General features: G+C 36.5%; 1 protein-coding gene across 1 annotated transcript in view; it reads left to right on the forward strand.

Moving 5' to 3' along the window:
- Positions 1-19,795, forward strand: part of EYS (eyes shut homolog) — a 1,965,296-nt gene that overhangs the window by 777,959 nt on the left and 1,167,542 nt on the right. The window contains 1 exon segment of the mRNA XM_066360293.1: positions 9,322-9,581. Coding sequence (XP_066216390.1) covers positions 9,322-9,581 — 260 coding nt within the window.

Genomic DNA, 19,795 nt, shown 5'->3' on the forward strand with positions numbered 1-19,795 from the left:
AATTTATCCATTTCTTCTAGGTTGTTGAATTTAGTGGCATAAAGTTTTTCATAGTATTCTACAGTAATTCTTTGTATATCTACGGTGTCCGTGGTGATTTCTCCTCTTTCATTTTGGATTTTGTTTATATGAGTTCTTTCTCTTTTTTCCTTGGTAAGTCTTGCCAAGGGTTTGTCAATTTTGTTGATCTTTTCAAAGAACCAGCTCCTTGTTCTATTAATTTTTTCTATAGTTTTTCTGTTCTCTAATTCATTTATTTCTGCTCTGATTTTTATTATCTCCTTTCTTCAGCTGGTTTTGGGTTGTCTTTGTTCTTCTTTTTCTAGTTCCTTAAGGTGTGAAGTTAAGTGTTTCACTTGGGCTCTCTCTTGTTTGTTCATATATGCCTGAAGTGATATGAACTTCCCTCTTATCACTGCTTTTGCTGATTCTCATAGATTCTGATATGTCATATTGTCATTTTCATTAGTCTGTATATATCTTTTGATCTCTGCACTTATTTCTTCTTTGACCCACTCATTTTTTAAAAGTATGTTGTTTAGTTTCCACAGTTTTGTGAGATTTTTTTCCTCTTTTTTGCAGTTGAACTCTAGTTTCAAGGCTTTATGATCAGAAAATATGCTTGGTACAACTTTGATTTTTCTGAATTTGCTGATGTTGTTTTTGTGGCCCACCATATGGTCAATTCTTGAGAATGATCCATGTACACTGGAGAAAAATGTATACTCAGTCACTTTGGGATGAAATGTCCTGTAGATGTCTATCATATCCAGGTGCTCTAGTGTTTTGTTTAAGGCCACTATGTCTTTGTTGATTCTCTGTTTGTATGAGCGATCTAGAGCCGTCAGCGGAGTATTGAGGTCTCCAAGTATGATTGCATTTTTGTCAGTTTTTGTTTTAAGGTCAATAAGTAGCTGTCTTATATATTTTGGTGCTCCTTGGTTTGGTGCATATATATTGAGAATTGTTATGTCTTCTTGATTCAGTGTCCCCTTAGCCATTATGAAATGGCCATTTTTGTCTCTGAGTACTTTTTCTGTCTTGTACTCAGCATTATCAGATATGAGTATTGCTACGCCTGCTTTTTTTTGGATGTTATTTGCTTGGAGTATTGTTTTCCAGCTTTCACTTTGAATTTGTTTTTATACTTGTTACTTAGATGAGTTTCCTGTAGGCAGCATACAGTTGGATTTTCTTTTTTAATCCATTCTGCTACTCTGTGCCTTTTTATTGGTGAGTTTAATCCATTTACATTTAGTGTAATTATTGATACTTGTGAGTTCCCTATTGCCATTTTATATCTTGCTTTCTGTTAGTTTTGTGTCTTGTTTGATCCTTCTCTTTCGTTTTTCTATCTTTTGTTTTTGTTTGGTTATATTCCATACATCTTTCCTCTGTTGCTATCTTTTTTATCTCATGTGCTTCTGTGGTGGTTTTTTCAATGGTGGTTACCTTTGAGTAATGAAAAGGGTCCCTACCCTGTTCATTGTAGCGAACTATTTTGTGAGTACTTTTGCACTCCATCGTCCTTTGCTACTGTTAATCTCCATCTTCTCCCCCCCTTTCTTTTTGTTGTTGTCACAGTTTAAATTTGGTTTTATTGTGTTCTTCTTGGAGCTTTTACTTGTGGTCTGTTTTTTTTTTTTTGTTCTTTGTATCTGATTGGAGAACCCCCTTTAGTAATTCCTGGAGTGGGGGTTTTCTGATGATAAATTCCCTCATCTTTTCTGTATCTGTGAATGTTTTTATTTCTCCTTCATATTTGAAGGATAGCTTTGATGGGTATAGTATTTGTGGCTGAAAGATCCTCTCTTTCAGGACTTTAAATATTGGGGTCCACTCTCTTCTAGCTTGTAGAGTTTCTGCTGAGAAATCTGATGATAATCTAATGGGCCTTCCTTTATATGTTGTTTTCTTCTTTTCCCTGGCTGCCTTGAGAATTTTTTCTTTGCTGTTGGTTTGTGTCAATTTCATTATGATATGCCTTGGAGTAGGTTTGTTGGGGTTAAGAAAACTCGGAGTTCTATTTGCTTCTTGAACTTGAGGCTTTAGTTCTTTCCACAGGCTTGGGAAGTTCTCATCTATTATTTGTTTGAGTATGTTCATTCCATTTTCTCTCTCTTCTCCCTCTGATATACCTATTATTCTTATGTTATTCTTTTTGATAGAGTCAGATAATTCTTGTAGGGCTATCTCATTTTTTTTAATTTTTGAGTCTCTTTCTTCTTCTCTCTGCTGTGCCTCAAGTTGCTTGTCTTCTATTTCACTAATCTTCTCTTCTATCTGGCCTGTTCTATTAGCTAAGCTTGTTACTTTGTACTTTGTTTTTCAGCTTGTGAATTGAGTTTTTCATCTCTTTTTGATTTGTTTTTATAGTTTCAATTTCCTTGGACATATATTCTTTGTGTTCATTGAGTTGTTTTCTGAGCTCCCTAAATTGCCTTTCTGTGTTTTCTTGTATATCTCCGAGGATTTTTAGGATTTCTATCTTGAATTCTCTGTCATTTAGCTCCAAGGTTTCCAATATATTAAATTTTTTTCTCCATAGATTTTTCCTCATCTAGCTGTGTTATCTCTCTTTCTTTTGTATCCATGATATTCGATTTTCTCTTCCTTAATGGCATCTGAGTGTGGTTTTGTTGATAGTATTAATGAGATTTAAAAAAGAATAAAAAGTTTAAAAAATCGAAAAGAGTTGTTTTTTTTTTAAAAAAAATTAATAATGAAATAAAGAAAAATAAAATAAAAATTTTTAAAAAAGGAAATTATTCCCCCCCTCCTTTTTTCCTCTCCTCTCCTAACAAACAATGCCTGTAATGGAGGGCCTGAATTGGGGAAAAGTAATAAAGGGGCAAAAAAAAAAAAAAAAAAAGAAAAAAGAAAAAAGAAGGAGGTATGGACCCACAAAAAGCAAATAAGGAAAAAATTTTTGTCAAGAATAAAATGATTTTCTTTTAGGTGTTGGTTGACTAAGAGTTATGATGAGAGGAATAAGAGAAAAACAGAAAAATGGGGGGACAAATTTAAAAATTAATATTGTATTTAGGGGAACAAGAACTAGATAAAATGGAGAGCCAGGGATGGGAGCACTGCTAGTCAGTTAAAAAGGTGAAGTAAAAAAACCCCAAAATGCCACAAACATAAGTTTGAGTCCCAGATAAGATAATTTGTTTGTTATTGAGGTTTGAATGAGAGGAGATGTAAAGGAGAAAGGAAGAAACTAATATAGAGGGAGAAAAGAAAGAGAGAGAGAGAGAGAAAAAGAGGGAACCACTAAATGAAGAAAAAAGAAAAAAGAGGAGAGAGAGAGAGTTAAGGGTTTTGGAGTGCAACCCTCATAGAGAGAAAGGAAGAGGAGAGAAAAGATAATGGGAGATGTAACACTTATGGGTAGTGTAGGTCAAGAAGAGGAGAGAGTAAGACCGGCAGAGAGTTAATCGGCCAAATTGGAGGAGGAAAAAAAGTACCAAGAATGAAGATAAGAGAAACAAACGAACAAATATAATAAAATGGGATAGGTTATAAAATCTGCAGATTATTCTTGATTTTGAGAGGTTATCTTCTTGCTTTTTCTTTTCTCTCCCTCTTCCTGGTCGGTGACTCTGTACCCCGGGTTCTGCCCCTTTGGCACGCTCAGGTAGAGGTTTGCAGTTGATAAGTCTCTATGGCGATGTCATGTATTGTGCTTTAGTCTCGTTGGTAGTCGAGGCTCATTAGCATTTATAGGCTCCGACAGTGAGAGAGTCCTTGTTCCTGGAGCCTTTCTCCTAGTCTTTCCTTCCTCAATTAGTAGCCTGATAATCCAGCTATGGGGTTGCTGCTGCCTCTGCCTGGATAGTAAGAAGCTCAAAGAGCTGGCAACTCCCCACTCTATTTCCACTCAGCACAGGGCTCTGGGTAAGGCTCAGTCAGTCAGAGCTGCTAGCATAATCAGGCAGGGTTTCCGCTCACTGAAAGACCTCTGGCTCTGCCACTCTGTCCGGTAACACAGGCGGGCGCCCACTTCCGGGGCGCTTGGAGGAAACTCTCACTCACTGGCTGCATGCGCAGACCAGGATATCCGGCCAGCAGTCTCACGCTCTGAGTGAAACCCCCAACCACATGGAAAAGTTGCAGCGTTGGAATTGGCTCTCGCTTCGTCCCCGTGCGCTGCTTTTGCAAGGCGCTGGGGCGGCTCGAGATTCCGCTTTGGCCCACACAAAGGCCCCTGACTCTGCCCCTCTGTGCGATAACACGGGCGCGCACTGCCGAGGCACTCGGAGGAATCTCTCGCTCACTATCTGCGCACGCAGACCAGGATATGAGGCCGGCCACGTTTCCCTCTGAGTGAATCCCCTACCAGCATGGAAATGTTCCACCGTTGGAATTAGTTCTCGCTCCCTCCCATGTGCGGCTTTCCCAGGGCGCTGGGGCTGCCCAGAGATTCCACTTTCGGCCCACAGAAAGGCCTCTGACTCTGCCTCTCTGTGGGGTAACACGGGCACCCACTCCTGGGGCTTAGGAAGAAGTCACTCGCCCACTATCTGCGTGCGCCGACCAGGAGATCGAGTAAAATGGCTGCCCCGCTTGTCTTTCTTTGTTTGGGTTTGGCGCGAGTGTTAGCTTGTATTCCCGGGTTGCCACAGGATTAGTTTTTCCTCGGCTTGGATCTCCGTGCCACAGCCTGGTTCGGCCGTTTGTGTTGCGGCCTGGATCTATTCACCCCCTTTGCCCGCCTCAATTTCTATATTCACGGATCCCAGAGAAAGCCGCCCTGTTTAGGTTAGTGAGGAAGGCGGAGCATTTCTTACTCCATATTTCCTTCGGGGTTTGGTTATATATTTAGCCAATTTTTCGCTTGACCATACCTTCGGGTATATTGCGAAACATCTGGAGGCTCCAAGTATAGGTTTTTCTGTTTCTGGTTGAAGATCTTGTTGAGTTTTGGGGGAGATTTATCGGTATCGCTTCCTACCCCACTATTACTCTGACGTCATCTTTCACATGTAGTATTTTCTAGTATGCCTTCCCATTTAAAGATTTTTAAGATTCTATAAGCATTTAAGAATATATCATACCACACATATAGTTATTCAATATTTTAATCATTAACTTTATATTTTAGTTTTAAAAATGGCCAATAAACTTAACATATTTGATGCTAAATTATTCCTGGAAATACTTTTTAAAGTGTCCCTTGAATTTTTATCACAAACCTTGATATTTCCACAGGAGTCTATATTTGAATTTCTTTATATTGGACAGTATCTTCCATCATGCAGTTATTTGATTCGTCACTTATATTAAGCATCAGTACCCTCTCTTTCTCTCCCATCTTAATCATCATCTTCCCTATCTCATCTGATGGCAACACTTTCCAATACTGAAGCCAAAGTCCACTGAGTTCTCCCCATTACTCAGTTAATGCTAATCATTGTTCAGTTTATACTAATAATTGTTTCAAAATTCTCAAGCTTTCACCAGAAATGTACATCAAATATAATAACTTAATTCATATCTTTGTTTTCATAATCTTATCAGAAATAAAAAAAATAGCTTTCTAAATAATCTTCATGCTACCAAGCTCTTCCTATTTTTATTTATTTATTTATTTATTTTTGTGACAGAAGCAGAGACAGACGAAGAGAGGAACAGATAGAGACAGACAGACAGGAAGGGAGAGAGATGAAAAGCATCAATTCTTTGTTGTGACACCTTAGTTGTTCATTGATTGCTTTCTCATAAGTGCCTTGACCAGGGGGGCTACCACAGACAGAGTGACCCCTTGCTCAAGCCAGCAATCTTGGGCTCAAGCTGGTGAGCCTTGCTCAAACCAAATGAGCCCATGCTCAAGCCGGTGAACTCGGGATTTTGAACCTGGCTCCTCAGTGTCCCAGTCCAATGCTCTATCCACTGAGCCATCACCTGGTAGTGACATGCTCTCCCTATTTTAACCTACCTTTCTCTATAACAGTCTGATTCTGCTACTATCATACTTAAAAATAAACCTTAAATATTTTCAAGGGAAGAAGCAAACTTACTTTCACTGCTGTTGCTATTGTTTTCAAACTTCCCTTGCTGTAATTCTTTTGTCATCTCCATCCTTTAATTCCACCCATATCTATCTTCTTGTGTGTTTTTACATCTTAACATTTTCTTCAGATTCTTTAGAGTGGTCTTTGATACCACTCTTACTTTTAATGTTCACTAATAACATAAATGGTTTATTTGAAATAAATTTTATCAGTCTAAATGAGCTAAAAGTTTTCCCACATTTTTCTACAAGAGGATTGCAGTAGTAAAAGTATAGTAGTGACTATCTTGTAATCATTGTTAATATAGTGTGTTGGTGGTATACAGGATGATATAACTAAATGAACAATTAGATGAATGGGTATAGCATAAAAAATGAATGACATAATTGAGTAAACCACATTTTTTATTTCTTTTTCTGTGCCCCTAATTTTTAAAGATATTAGAAATATAATACTATGTTATAATTCACTGTTTTATCTTTTTTTTTCAACCTACCAGTTTTGGTTGGAATTTTTTTTTTTTGCATACAAGTAATGCAAGTTTTATATGAAAAGATCTTTTAAGTTATATATACTGTTAGACCTGTATTTATAAATTTATAGCCAACAAACTCAGTACACTTATGCAAAACAAGTTCAAACATAGGAAAGTATTTCTGAATAATGTTTAGTTATTATTTTATAGTAAAATAAGCATATTAAGTGGTTAATATTCAGAAATTAGAATCTACTAAGTTTTTTGAAGATAGTATATTTATTTAATGAATTCTATTTTTTCTCTTATTTTATAACAAAGACATCTACTTTATATTGTTAGCTTTGGTACTTTAAATCAACATTTAAGAATTGAAATAAATGGAATCTTAATTAGGAGGAATTCATAATATTTCATGCCAACAAATTTTAGGTTCCGTCACTAAAGAAAACAGCAAATTAAAATGTATTATTCTGCCTTCAAGCACACACTCAATTATTTTTCAAGTGTTTTACTACTGCAAATTATATATACTTGAAAAGTCACGAAGTTGTGTTATTCCTTGTTTGTTTGTTTTTAAATCCAAGAAGACTCTGCTTCTAGCTGTGAGTTGGGGAAATCCTGCCAGGTCATGCTGAATCCTGAACTATTTCACAGTACAACCTAAAATCCAGATTGAAGCTCTCACATAAAATGTTTTCCTCCTATCAAACACTACTTTCTCTGGCATGTATAAAAGCTGAGTCAACTATATAAATGTGTAGGTCTGATTATTAGTTACTAGTAGTGTCTTTTTCTTTGGAACTTTATTTCCTACAAAATCTCCATTCATCTCCATAGAACTCATCTTGGCATCATTAGCTCTATTGACATATGGTCAGATGCTTTCCTGAGTATTTGATCCTTGTAAGGACACCATGTGAAATCTTGGGCCACCTGTTATTTGAGAAGATAAAACACACCTTCGGCAATATGCTAACTAGTCAAGTATTGTCGGTTATTCACAGAAAGTTCTTTTAAAGAAGTCAATTGAAAGTATGCACTCTTGAAAGAATAGAAGACAAAGAAAAACATAAATATTTGTGCAGCACCCCTAAGAAGTAAAGTGACTTCAAATAAAACAAATGCATTGAAGCTACTATATTTTATTGGGGTTTTATTATTCTTAATTTTTAACATTATTATACAAAATGTTGAACAGTGTTACCATGGATTTCTGAAAAAGAGAAAAAGGAAAAGAAAGGAAGGAAGAACACTGGGAGGAAGCTGTCTGGGTTTCATTTCTCAAGTTTGTAACCATATGACAATGGTTAAATTATATTTAGCTTTTGGCACTTCCAGCTATCCCTCCTGTAAAGTAAGCATATGCATACCTCTTCTACTTGTTTCATTGCTTTATTGGAAATATGAAATTGGATAATATATTTGACAGTTTTAATATATGATGCCTTGACGAATAAATGAAAGTACTACTACAGATTGAAGCAATATCTGTTCTTGAGATGCATATTTTATTTAGGCATAAACAGGGTAACAAATGCTTTTTAAAATTCTGTGGCAGCACCTACTAACCACTGAAGGTGGCTAGGAATTAATGATGTCAGAAACTATATATATCCTTTATTCATTATTGTATCTAATCTTTACAATTCTCTACGTTTACCAATGTTATTAAGACCTTTAGTCTTTAAGTCCCAAAAGAAAAAAAATCAGGTAAGTCTATGTGATCACAATTAAAGATTATGTATTAATCAATATCTACATTTTCAACATAATTGACACTCTTCACATTTACCCCATATTGGCAGGTTTCATTATTGCTTGTCTATTCCCTATTGAATAATAATTTTGTGGAAAATTCTGTGTTATCTGTCCCAAGTCTACTGCTCTTAGCAAAACTTAGTAGTAGCTAGTTTGATGGAAGATGTTTAACTAAAAATGCTAATTGAAGTAAAAAATTTCCAAAAGAATGGCAGATACTATATGGTTGATGGTTAAACTGACCTTAAGTCTTTAATGTACAGAGACAAAATCCAAATGCCCTACTTTTTATTTGTTTGCTTTCTCTTTAATTTTTTCACCTTATTCATATATTAATAGGAATGATGTTTTTAAAGTATATTGAAACAAAGATGCTTAACATGAAGGAGCATTTTCTTATAAATGTTTTTTCTATAAATATTTTTGTAATTATAAGAATCACATGTTGCTGCCTGACCTGTGGTGGTGCAGTGGATAAAGCATCAACCTGGAAATGCTGAGGTCGCTGGTTTGAAACCCTAGGCTTGCCAGGTCAAGGCACATATGGAAGTTGATGCTTCCAGCTCCTCCCCCCTTCTCTCTCTCTGTTTCTCCTCTCTGTCTCTCCCTCTCCTCGTTAAAATGAATAAATAAATAAAAAATTTAAAAAAAAATAATCACATGTTGCTAAAGACATTGCATTAACAATGATCTAAGGCTTATAAACAGTGATTCCATCAGTAAAACTTACTTTACATAAAGATAATTAAGAAAATTTTCTCAGTTATTCAGCTCAATAGTTGCTGGAATTGAAATTGTGACCACTGTTGTTCTCTGATATGTCTCAATGGCCTAACTATGTTTGACATTTACCAAATGCTTCTTAAATTGTATTTCAGCCAATGTAGTCAGTTTTGTAGTAAATTGTCTCAACAAATTAGGCAAAAGGTATTTTTTAAAATATGTATAATGTATTATACATATTTGTCATAAATAATACATCACAAATCAGCTCAATATAGTAATTGCATTGAAAATACAAACAATAAATGTGAAACAGCATTGTTCATATTTCTTACATTATTATTTCAGCTGTGAATGTACATCAGGATGGACTGGACAAAACTGTAGTGAAGAAATAAATGAATGCGACTCTGACCCATGCATGAATGGAGCTCTTTGTCATGAATCTACCGTGCCTGGGCAGTTTGTATGCCTCTGCCCACCCTTTTATACTGGAAAATTTTGCGATCAACACTATCACCCCTGTGATCCACTCACTGACCCTTGCAGAAACAACTCAACATGCTTGGCTTTGGTTGATGGAAACCATTATTGTATTTGTAGAGAAGGTAAGAGCTTATATTTGTTTCAATATTGTATTTTTTTGCTTTTTTCCACACTGTGGATGATGGCTTCTTAAGAATGGGTAAGAGAAAACATATATACATTGGGAGGTGGGGGAGTATCTGACTCAAGTAAAAGTATATAAATGTACTCAGGGAATAATCTAAGTTAACCCGAATAACAATGGAGGAAAGAGGAAAAGTTGAAATTTTGTAGCATCGAAATCTTTTTTTTTCTGTTTGTCAGAAATCCTCTCTCATTCTTTGTTAAGTTTGTCTTTTCTGAATAATCTTGTCCATGGAGTATTCCTGACAATAACAGGTCTTTGGAAATGGACATAGGTGTAATCTAGGGCAGCTATTTTCAACTAGTGTGTCACAACAGGCACACCAGTGTGCAGCAAGAATTTTTAAAAAGTTCAATACCTGACTATTATTCAGGGGCACTGACCTCTTTTCCTTTAGATTGTCAAAGGAAAAAATGACAACACCCAGCACACAATAACCTTCTGGTGTGAATGAATCAAAATCATACCTATCTTTTTGGTCAAGTTGACAAAACATAAAATATATTTTTGGTGTGCCACAGAATTGTAGTAATTAGTTTATGTGTGTCATGAGATGAAAAAGGTTAAAAACCCCAGATCTAGGGTAATCAAATGCTCACTGTAACTTTTTTTCTGGAGCTATCTATAGACATTACTTCTTTCTGCTTAGATTGCTAAACCAGTATCATGTGACTGCAGTGGCTACTCTGTACTACAGGAGAGAGCCCCAAAAGAGAATATGAGCAGATCAAAAAACCTTATTGGAACCCCTGAATGCATCCATAAGCCAGATTATTTCTAGCTTTCTGGGTCACATCAGTCAATAACTTCATTTCTTATCATTAAAGATGTTTGATTGGGATCCCTTTAGCTGTGACTGCAAGAGGTCTGATTAATGCACAAGTAGTCTGGGTAAAAGGTCACTTCTTACCTACTGCTGACTACACAAAAACTATTACCATCATCAGAAGTAACACTTCTGCCTAGCACATCACACACAGGTTTCTTTTTTATTGAAACTGGAATCTGTCAGAAGCACAATATAAAAACCTCATTATTTGTATCTTAATAATCACTATGGGTTCATGTCTCTCCTTGTTACTGGCTTTAAAGATAAGGATAACAGTTATTTACTCTTCTGGCCAATAAGGCCAGTTTAGACTATATCAGTTAATTAATTATCTTAGACAAATCTGGTGTGTTTTTTTTGTTTTGGTTTGGGTTTTTTTTTACAAATCCTTTAAAACTACCTGATTATATAAGATAATCTCTATAAAAATAGACGCAAGTCTTTAAAGCAATATACATGACAGAAACGTCTGGGTCCTCTGACGGATTGTAACTAGAAACTGAAAAGCCATTATTTTGCAGAAATGACATGGGAATAGAGTATATAATGTGGACATATAGAATATATGGGAAAATGTTTTCAAGAAAGAGGCAGTCAAAGCAAGATAGAACAAAATGTGAGAGAAGCATTTAATGTCCTGTAAACCTCAGTAATTATGAAGTATATCATTTAAACCAGGGGTCTCAAACTCAACTCAGCATGTGGGCCGCAGAGCAAGATCACAGCCGTTTGGCAGGCCGCACTAGGTCTACAAAAGGCAACTGTTACGCAACACTTTTCTTGAACTTCGTGGATTAGTCTGCGGGCCGCACAAAATTGTTCGGCGGGCCGCATGCGGCCCGCAGGCCAGGAGTTTGAGACCCCTGATTTAAATGAATAATTTTCCTTTTAAAAAACATTGAGAGTAAAACATTTTGAAAAATTATTCAATAGCAGGCTACTTTATTCAGCAGGATTATCCCAAGATGCTTTACTTGTCCTACTAATATATTGTCAGAGTGTAAGTAACTTATAAATATTTATTGAGGGGCAGCAGTATATTTTCTCAATTTGAATAAAAATTCCTCTATTTTTAACAGAGATAATTTTCTATGAGGTGGGTATGGTTTCTCAAATCCTATTTTAATAATTCATTTTCAATTTATAAATGCATTTAGTGAATTTATATAATCTAGTGAAATTTCTTTCCTGTTATAGAATAAGGGGAAAATAAGTTCAGAGATATAATAAAAAATTCTCATCTTAGTGATAAGATTATTTATTCTCCTGAGCATCCACAAAGATATCTTGGGGACAATTTAGATTTCACCATTGTATATATGTATGATCTTTTTATTAATTTATATTTTACTTTTTCTTGTTTTCCAAGTGAGAGGAGGGGAGATAGAGAGACAAACTCTCACATGTGCCCCATCCGGGATCCACCTGGCAAACCCATCTGGAGATGATGGTCTGCCCATCTGGGGCCATGCTCCCAACTGAGCTATTTTTAGCACCTGAGGCAGAAGCTCCACTAAGCCATCCTCAGCACCTGGGGGCTAATGCGCTCGCACCAATCAAGCCATGCAGGAGGGAAAGAGAGAAAGAGGATGAGAGAGAAGAGGGGAGGGGTGGAGAAGCAGATGGTTGCTTCTCCTGTGTGTCCTGAATGGGATTCAAACCAGGGGCATCCACACACTAGGCTGACACTCTACCACTGAGCCAACTGGCCAAGGCATGTGTATAATCTTTTATTGTTTCTTGGACCCTTATAATTCAATGTAAGGCTTCCAGAGAAATGTGAATAATGAAATCAATGCTTATGATAGAGTGGCAACCAGGAACAATATTCTGTGTGTTTACCTCTTCCTAATTGTGATCCAGCACAGAGATATTTGAAGTGTACAACATTATAAAAGAATATCCTTTATATATATACATTTAAAATAAAAATATGTTCTTAAACCTAAGAAATTATAGAAATAAGTTTCTGTAAATCAGATCTAACTACTGCAAAAACGTTTATTTAATATTGCGTTTAGTAGTTCAACCACTGTAGCTAAACTGCAACATTACTTTCAAAAACTACCTCAGAATGTTAAAAAGAGGCTAAGTAAAATATTTTAGATATATCCTGTGTTACTTTAATAGTTGTTCTTTAAAACAGAGCCTATGTCAAAGCCATTATGTCATTTCTTTTTTTAAAATTGTATTTTAAATCAAATTTAACAAGATGCCATTGATCAATAAGAGTGCATAGGCCCTGGCCGGTTGGCTCAGCGGTAGAGCGTCGGCCTAGCGTGCGGAGGACCCGGGTTCGATTCCCGGCCAGGGCACACAGGAGAAGCGCCCATTTGCTTCTCCACACCTCCGCCGTGCTTTCCTCTCTGTCTCTCTCTTCCCCTCCCGCAGCCAAGGCTCCACTGGAGCAAAGATGGCCCGGGCGCTGGGGATGGCTCTGTGGCCTCTGCCTCAGGTGCTAGAGTGGCTCTGGTTGCAACATGGCGACGCCCAGGATGGGCAGAGCATCGCCCCCTGGTGGGCAGAGCGTCGCCCCATGGTGGGCGTGCCGGGTGGATCCCGGTCGGGCGCATGCGGGAGTCTGTCTGACTGTCTCTCCCTGTTTCCAGCTTCAGAAAAATGAAAAAAAAAAAAAAAAAAAAAAAAAAAAAAAAAAAGAGTGCATAGGTTTCAGGTAAGCATTTCTGTAGCATTTGAACTGTTGATTATGTTATATCATTTCTAAAGAAAATATTTTGATCAAATTCTATTTTAAAAGTTATTAAGACATAAAATTAGAAAAAAATTCCAAGACTTAACATCTTGTGCAAATACAGGATCTGGAAGCTCCACTGGAAATCTTTGCAAGTTGGTGGTGTTTTTCAAGTGACTAGAATATCACAAGTCTGAGGGGGAAAAAAATTAAGGCTTAAGATCTGAGAGTTAAGCATATGTTTCTGAAATTTTCTTAATGGTTTTTAGTCTATAGGTTCTATACCAATTTAAATATGAGTATAAATAAAATCCCAGATCTAGAGGAATAGTGTGACAACAGACTAGACAACTGAATTGTAAATGACATTACAATGTACCTTGAGAAACCAGCAAGTACAATAACTAATAATTTGATTTATGCTAATTGATAGCAGAAAACTGTTTTTGCTTAGTGTGATTGAAATTTACAGTCAAAACAATCTAATCCATTCTGGTGAAACATGAGCTACTTAAAAATTATAGGTGTAGTAAAACATCAGAACGCTCACGATCATGTTTGCAAGAAAAAGTAAGAGCAATGGTCCTGTCTTCTCATAAGAACTGAGGTGAGTTAATTTGGTCACTATGACACTGAGTATTTTCTAGTAGAAAATAGGAAGACAGAAAAGTACTTAGCAGTTATAATTCAATACAGGTTTGTTTTAGATTTAGTCCTATTTGTTTAAAAAACTTCTGTGATAAAAATAATCAGTGCTTTAATAAATATAAAATATGACATAGAAAGACAAATACAATTTAATAAGACTCCTAGAAACAGTGGGTTTCTGTCTTGGTATTCCAATAGTATTAGCTATGTTGATTAGGTGTGCAATTAATTGACACATCTCAAAGTTTATTTCATAGCACGCATAATATTTTTGTCCCTCTAAGCGATGCTCTGTACACAACACATATCAGTCTTAGAACTGCATGTTGGTAGTGTTCTAGAAATTTGAGAACTAAATTCTTTATTAACCGATTCTAAAATATATATTAATTTCCTACCAAGTGTCCTCTCTTGAGACAATTTCTGGAGATATTAAACATGGCAAGAACATGCTGTAAGGCAGGGGTCTCAAACTTGCGGCCCGCGGGCCGCATGCGGCCCGCCGAACAATTTCGTGCGGCCCGCAGACTAATCCACGAAGTTCAAAATATTTTGGATAAAATTAAGTAAGCTTAGGGGCCTACTTGTATTTTTCATTTCTCTAGCATCCTAGCTAGATATTAGCTTAGTTAACAGCAGTTGTGATGCGAACTACAGTTTCTGGTCGTTTTGTGACACTGAGTAAACTGCATGTACGATTGTGCTTGTTGTACTGATTTTTTTTTGTTTGCTGAACGGCTGTGATCTTGCTCTGCAGCCCACATGCTGAGTTGAGTTTGAGACCCCTGCTGTAAGGTATTTAAAATACAAGGGAGAGAGAGACATATAAGTTAACTAAACAAGCAAGGACCATGTTGCAAGAGCTTTTTCATCTCAGATGAATGTATGCATGAGGAAAGAGGATTTGTGAATGCATCCCCCAGCTTGCTTGTTCAGTGTGACAAGTTTGAGTTATGTCCCCATGATTTCTAAGAGGATCTCCAGCAACCCTGACCTTCGTTACCCATAGCAATAACCTGCTTATTAAACCATTTTATTCTCTATTGCATTTCACTACTTTCTTGCAATGATTTCTGGAATCACCTCTCAAATTCATAAGCTACTTGTTCGCATATGATTACCTAAGTTATTTTTCTTCTTCTTTTGGAAGAACTCAAGCTAAGACACATAGCAAACCCATCTATCTGGCAATTATGAATCATCCCAATATAGGCATGCAATGGTAATATTGCTATTAAGAGATCTTAGAATTGATGCTGAGAGCAACTCTTCCGTTTTGCCAATTTTTCAGTTGGTACAGCCAATGCTGAACCGTGTTCCATTCACATGGAGCTCTGTGAGCAGTAGGAGAGAAATGCTTGTGAAAGAACTTGTCCTAGCTTTTCCTGTAGTTCTTCTTTTAATTCTGGAAACTGCCTGTTTTCTTTCCCAGCTAGGCTACCAATAAATCCCATTCCTTGTCTAAGTGTTTTTGTTTTTATTGCAAGTGATCAAAAATAATGTCTAATGAACAGTGAGGGGAAAGAGCTAATTAAGTAAGAGAGGTTGAATAAACTGAATTCAACTTCCAGATGGTAGAAATAGAATATAAAAATGATTTGAGGGTTACAGAAGTAAAGATGAGTTTAGATGAAATAACCATGAACGTGTATAGATAGCTATATACTAAGTACAGTAGATTATCGGTATTATTGTATATGTGAATATAGTGAGAGAGCTAAAATCATTTTATTCTAAAATGTATCCATTTTCTAATATTCTCTTTAGAAAAGATTATTTTTTTACTCAGAATAATATCTTAGTTTATAGGAAAGAACATCAATCTATCAAATAACTGTTAATTTAAAGGGATTAGTTTTCAAAAGTATTCACTTCATCCATTTGTCTCCAAGGTGAAAAGAACCAAAGTTTCTATAAATGACAATTTATAAAGGATTCAGATATGGAAAAGACTACTTGTAAATTGTAGTGAAAGGAAGAATCAGCTCATTTATGTGTGCTATTGATTTACAATTGGGATTCTAAGTCTGATGGATTTATACTACTAGAGGAGGCAAGCAGTTGCATTTAAATGTATCTATTCTTCTAGTAGATATACTACTATTATGGTAATGTGACATTACCTCGAGTGTATAATTCTAAGCACCAAGTAAATGTGTCACTTGACAAAATAGTTTGTTTAAATTAAAAGTTATCCCTTTTGATGGTGAAAAGCATATGCTTGTGTATTAGCATGTGTTTACTAGATTTAAATAGCTTTGGAATTTTATAGTGGAAAATTTTTTAAAATAAAATATATATTATTGCCAATTAATTTTAAAGTGTCAAGTATTTGTCACTAAAAGCTAACAAAATATTATCTTTTTAAAAAATGTATTTTATTGGCCCTGGCCTGTTGGCTCAGCAGTAGAGCTTTGGCCCAGCGTGTGGAAGTCCCGGGTTCGATTCCCTGTTAAGACACACAGGAGAAGTACCCATCTGCTTCTGCACTCTTCCCCCTCTCCTTCCTCTCTGTTTCTCTCTTCCTCTCCTTCAGCCAAGGCTCCATTGGAGTAAAGTTGGCCCAGGTGCTGAGGATGGCTCCATGACCTTTGTCTCAGGTGCTAGAATGGCTCCTGCTGCAACTGAGCAACGCCCTGGATGGGCAGAGCATCGCCCCCTGGTGGGCGTGCTGGCTGGATCCTGGTGGGGCGCATGCGGGAGTCTGTCTGACTGCCTCCTTGCTTCTAACTTTGGAAAAATACCAAAAATAATGTATTTTATTGATTATAGAGAGAGGAAGGGACAGAGAAAGACAGAAACATTGAACTGTTTCTGTATGTGCCCTAACTGGGATTGAATCAGCAAACTTTGCATATCAGGATGATGCTCTAACCAACTAAGCTATCTGGCCAGGGTAACTTTTATATTTTTTTCTAAAAAATTTATTGAAAATTAATATTTAAAAAATCTTAGTAAGGATTCTTGGAAATATTAGTTCTATCTTCATAGTTTCCAAAGTTAAATCAGCAAATATTTTTGAAATACTGGCTAATTTTAAAGAAAAAGTACTGCTCACAAAAATTAGAGGATATTTCAAAATGAATATGAAGCAATAAAATATTTCTTAATTTTTATGAGAAGTATATTACCATTTGTATTAATATTATATTTTTTTAAAAAGAAGAAAATTTACAAATTTTCTGACTTTTAAAAATACAAGTGAAAAGAAATAATTTTTATAAAGTCCTAAAATATAGGGAAATTAATTTTTAATTAAGAAGAAATAAACATTTCTTAATGCTTTTGAAAATAATTGTCATTTTCATTTTCAAATATGCAGCATAATTGATCAACTAGATAACCTGGACATGTTTTCTTTGAACATATGTACCCTGATTTATTGATGTCACCCTAGTAAAACTAATAAAAAATAATTAATTTTCAATAATTTTAATTTTAATTTTAAAAATGTATTTTTTTTACAAAACCTTGTTTGAAAATATAAGAGATAGACTCCAGGACTAGGTTTTTTTTAATTTACTTTCATTTCTAATTATTTCAACTGATATTACTTCTAATGTGATAATTGTCAAGTTATAGTCAATGATAAAAATGTTTTCTAAAAAGGTTTTATGAAAATCTTACTATTGCTGATGTGATTTGTCCTATGCAATCTCATTTAGAGAATCAAGTACAAATAGGTAACACTTGTTAGAAATGAGAAAATGTAATGTGATTGATTTAGCTCCTAAATTTTTTTTTTTTTTGTATTTTTCTGAAGCTGGAAAAGGGGATAGACAGTCAGACTCCCGCATGCGCCCGACCAGGATCCACCCGGCACGCCCACCAGGGGGCGACGCTCTGCCCCTCCGGGGCGTCGCTCTGTCGCGACCAGAGCCACTCTAGCGCCTGGGGCAGCGGCCAAGGAGCCATCCCCAGCCCGGGCCATCTTTGCTCCAATGGATCCTCGCTGCGGGAGGGGAAGAGAGAGACAGAGAGGAAGGAGAGGGGGAGGGTGGAGAAGCAGATGGGTGCTTCTCCTGTGTGCTCTGGCCGGGAATCGAACCCGGGACTTCTGCATGCCAGGCCGATGCTCTACCACTGAGCCAACCGGCCAGGGCTTAGCTCCTAAATTTGAGCAGTAGGTTTAGTAATTATTCTATATATTTTGGGGGAATGGAGAAGTGTAAAAATATTTATTAGCCAGTCACATGTGTTTGCTACAACAATACCCAGGCAAAGACACTAAGAAAAGGACCAGGGAGCATCAATTTGAAAACAACTCATTTGTATGTAAAGAACTCGATTGCAGTTAAAGTTAATAAAATAGAGTCCACTGAATAGTTCTGGATAGGGACACATCACAGAAGAGGATAAACTTAATCCACTATATTTTTTAGCTTTGACAAACTTTTAGCTATCACTGCATGTATTCAAAACAAGTACCCTTTGCACGAATAAATATCAACTGTAAACACCATGGACTAGGGAAAATTTAGTTAGGGACTAAGTATACATTTACTTCCTTTAAATCCCTTAAACATAAGCTTTCTCAGCAAAGCTTTGTCTTGTTTTAAATGCAACTTGCCTACTATATTTTTCCTCCCAATGTCTAGTGCATTTCAGTAATCTCATTTCCTCAGCCCATTGACATATGTTTCTACTTGTAACAAAGCTCCATCTCAGAAATGTCAAACTAAATGAATAAAGCAAAATCACAGAAAATAAGTTTATCCTGAGAATTGTCTGAGTTCCTAGATTCTGAGCCTGGCTGAACTGAAGAAGGCACACTGGCATTTCCCTAACTAGCCAATGCCCTTGAACTGCAGTCTGGCATTTCCCTAACTAGCCAATGCCCTTGAACTGCAGTGCCTCAGAAGTACATGTCTAGGAAAAATCTAACTGTCAATATGCCCTGCCTCTCAGACCAAGCTATTGATACTAAAAGTAGAAATGATGGAGTGAAGCCAACTCTTTTTTTCTTTAACACTAAACTAGATACTTTATTATTACTTTTTTAATTTTAATTTATTGTGTTTACATAGATTCTCGTGTCCCCCCAAATGCATCCCCCCTTACCAGTGTTCCCCACAATATCCCCTTCCCCCCCCCTCCCTTCAGGTCCCTCCCTCTTTCCTTCCAGGATTAGCTTTTCTGCTCTCTATAATGTGTTTGTATAACTTCACCAATCTCTTTCCCTTCTCTGACCCCTTCCTATCATCCTCTTTCCCTCTGACCGCTTTCCATCTGGTCCCATTGGTCTCATCTCTTTCTCTATTCTGTTCCTCAGTTCACATTGTTCATTGCATTCCTCAAATGAGTGAGGTCATATGATATTTTTCTTTCTCTGCCTGGCTTATTTCACTTAACATAATAGTTTCCAGGTCCATCCATGTTGTCACAAAAGGTAAGATTTCCTTCTTTTAGATGGCCTTATATTATTCCATTATGTACCACTGCTTTTTTATCCACTCATCCACTGACAGACATTTAGGCTGTTTCCAGATCTTGGCTCTTGTAAGCAACGCTGCCATAGTCATGGGGGTGCCTTTCTTCTTTTGAATCATTGAGGTGGTGTTCTTGAGATATAGTCCTAAAAGTGGGATAGCTGGGTCAAAAGGGAGTTCCATTTTTAATTTTTTGAGGAATCTCCATACTGTTTTCCACAGTGGCTGCACCAGTCTGCATTCCCACCAGCAGTGCAGGAGGGTTCCCTTTTCTCCACATCCTCACCAGCACTTATTATGGGTTGTTTTGTTAATGAGCACCCTCCTAACTGGTGTGAGGTAATATCTCATTGTGGTTTTAATTTGCATTTCTCTAATGATTAGTTATGTTGAGCAATTTTTCATCTACCTATTGGTCATCTGTATGTCCTCTTTGGAGAAGTGTCTATTCATTTCTTTTGCCCATTTTTTGATTGGATGGTTTATCTTCCTGGGGTTGAGTTTTATAAGTTCTTTATAAATTTTGGTATTTAAACCCTTATCAGACATATTGT

This window comes from Saccopteryx leptura, chromosome 1 (assembly GCF_036850995.1).
Source record: "Saccopteryx leptura isolate mSacLep1 chromosome 1, mSacLep1_pri_phased_curated, whole genome shotgun sequence".
Taxonomy (NCBI): Eukaryota; Metazoa; Chordata; class Mammalia; order Chiroptera; family Emballonuridae; genus Saccopteryx; species Saccopteryx leptura.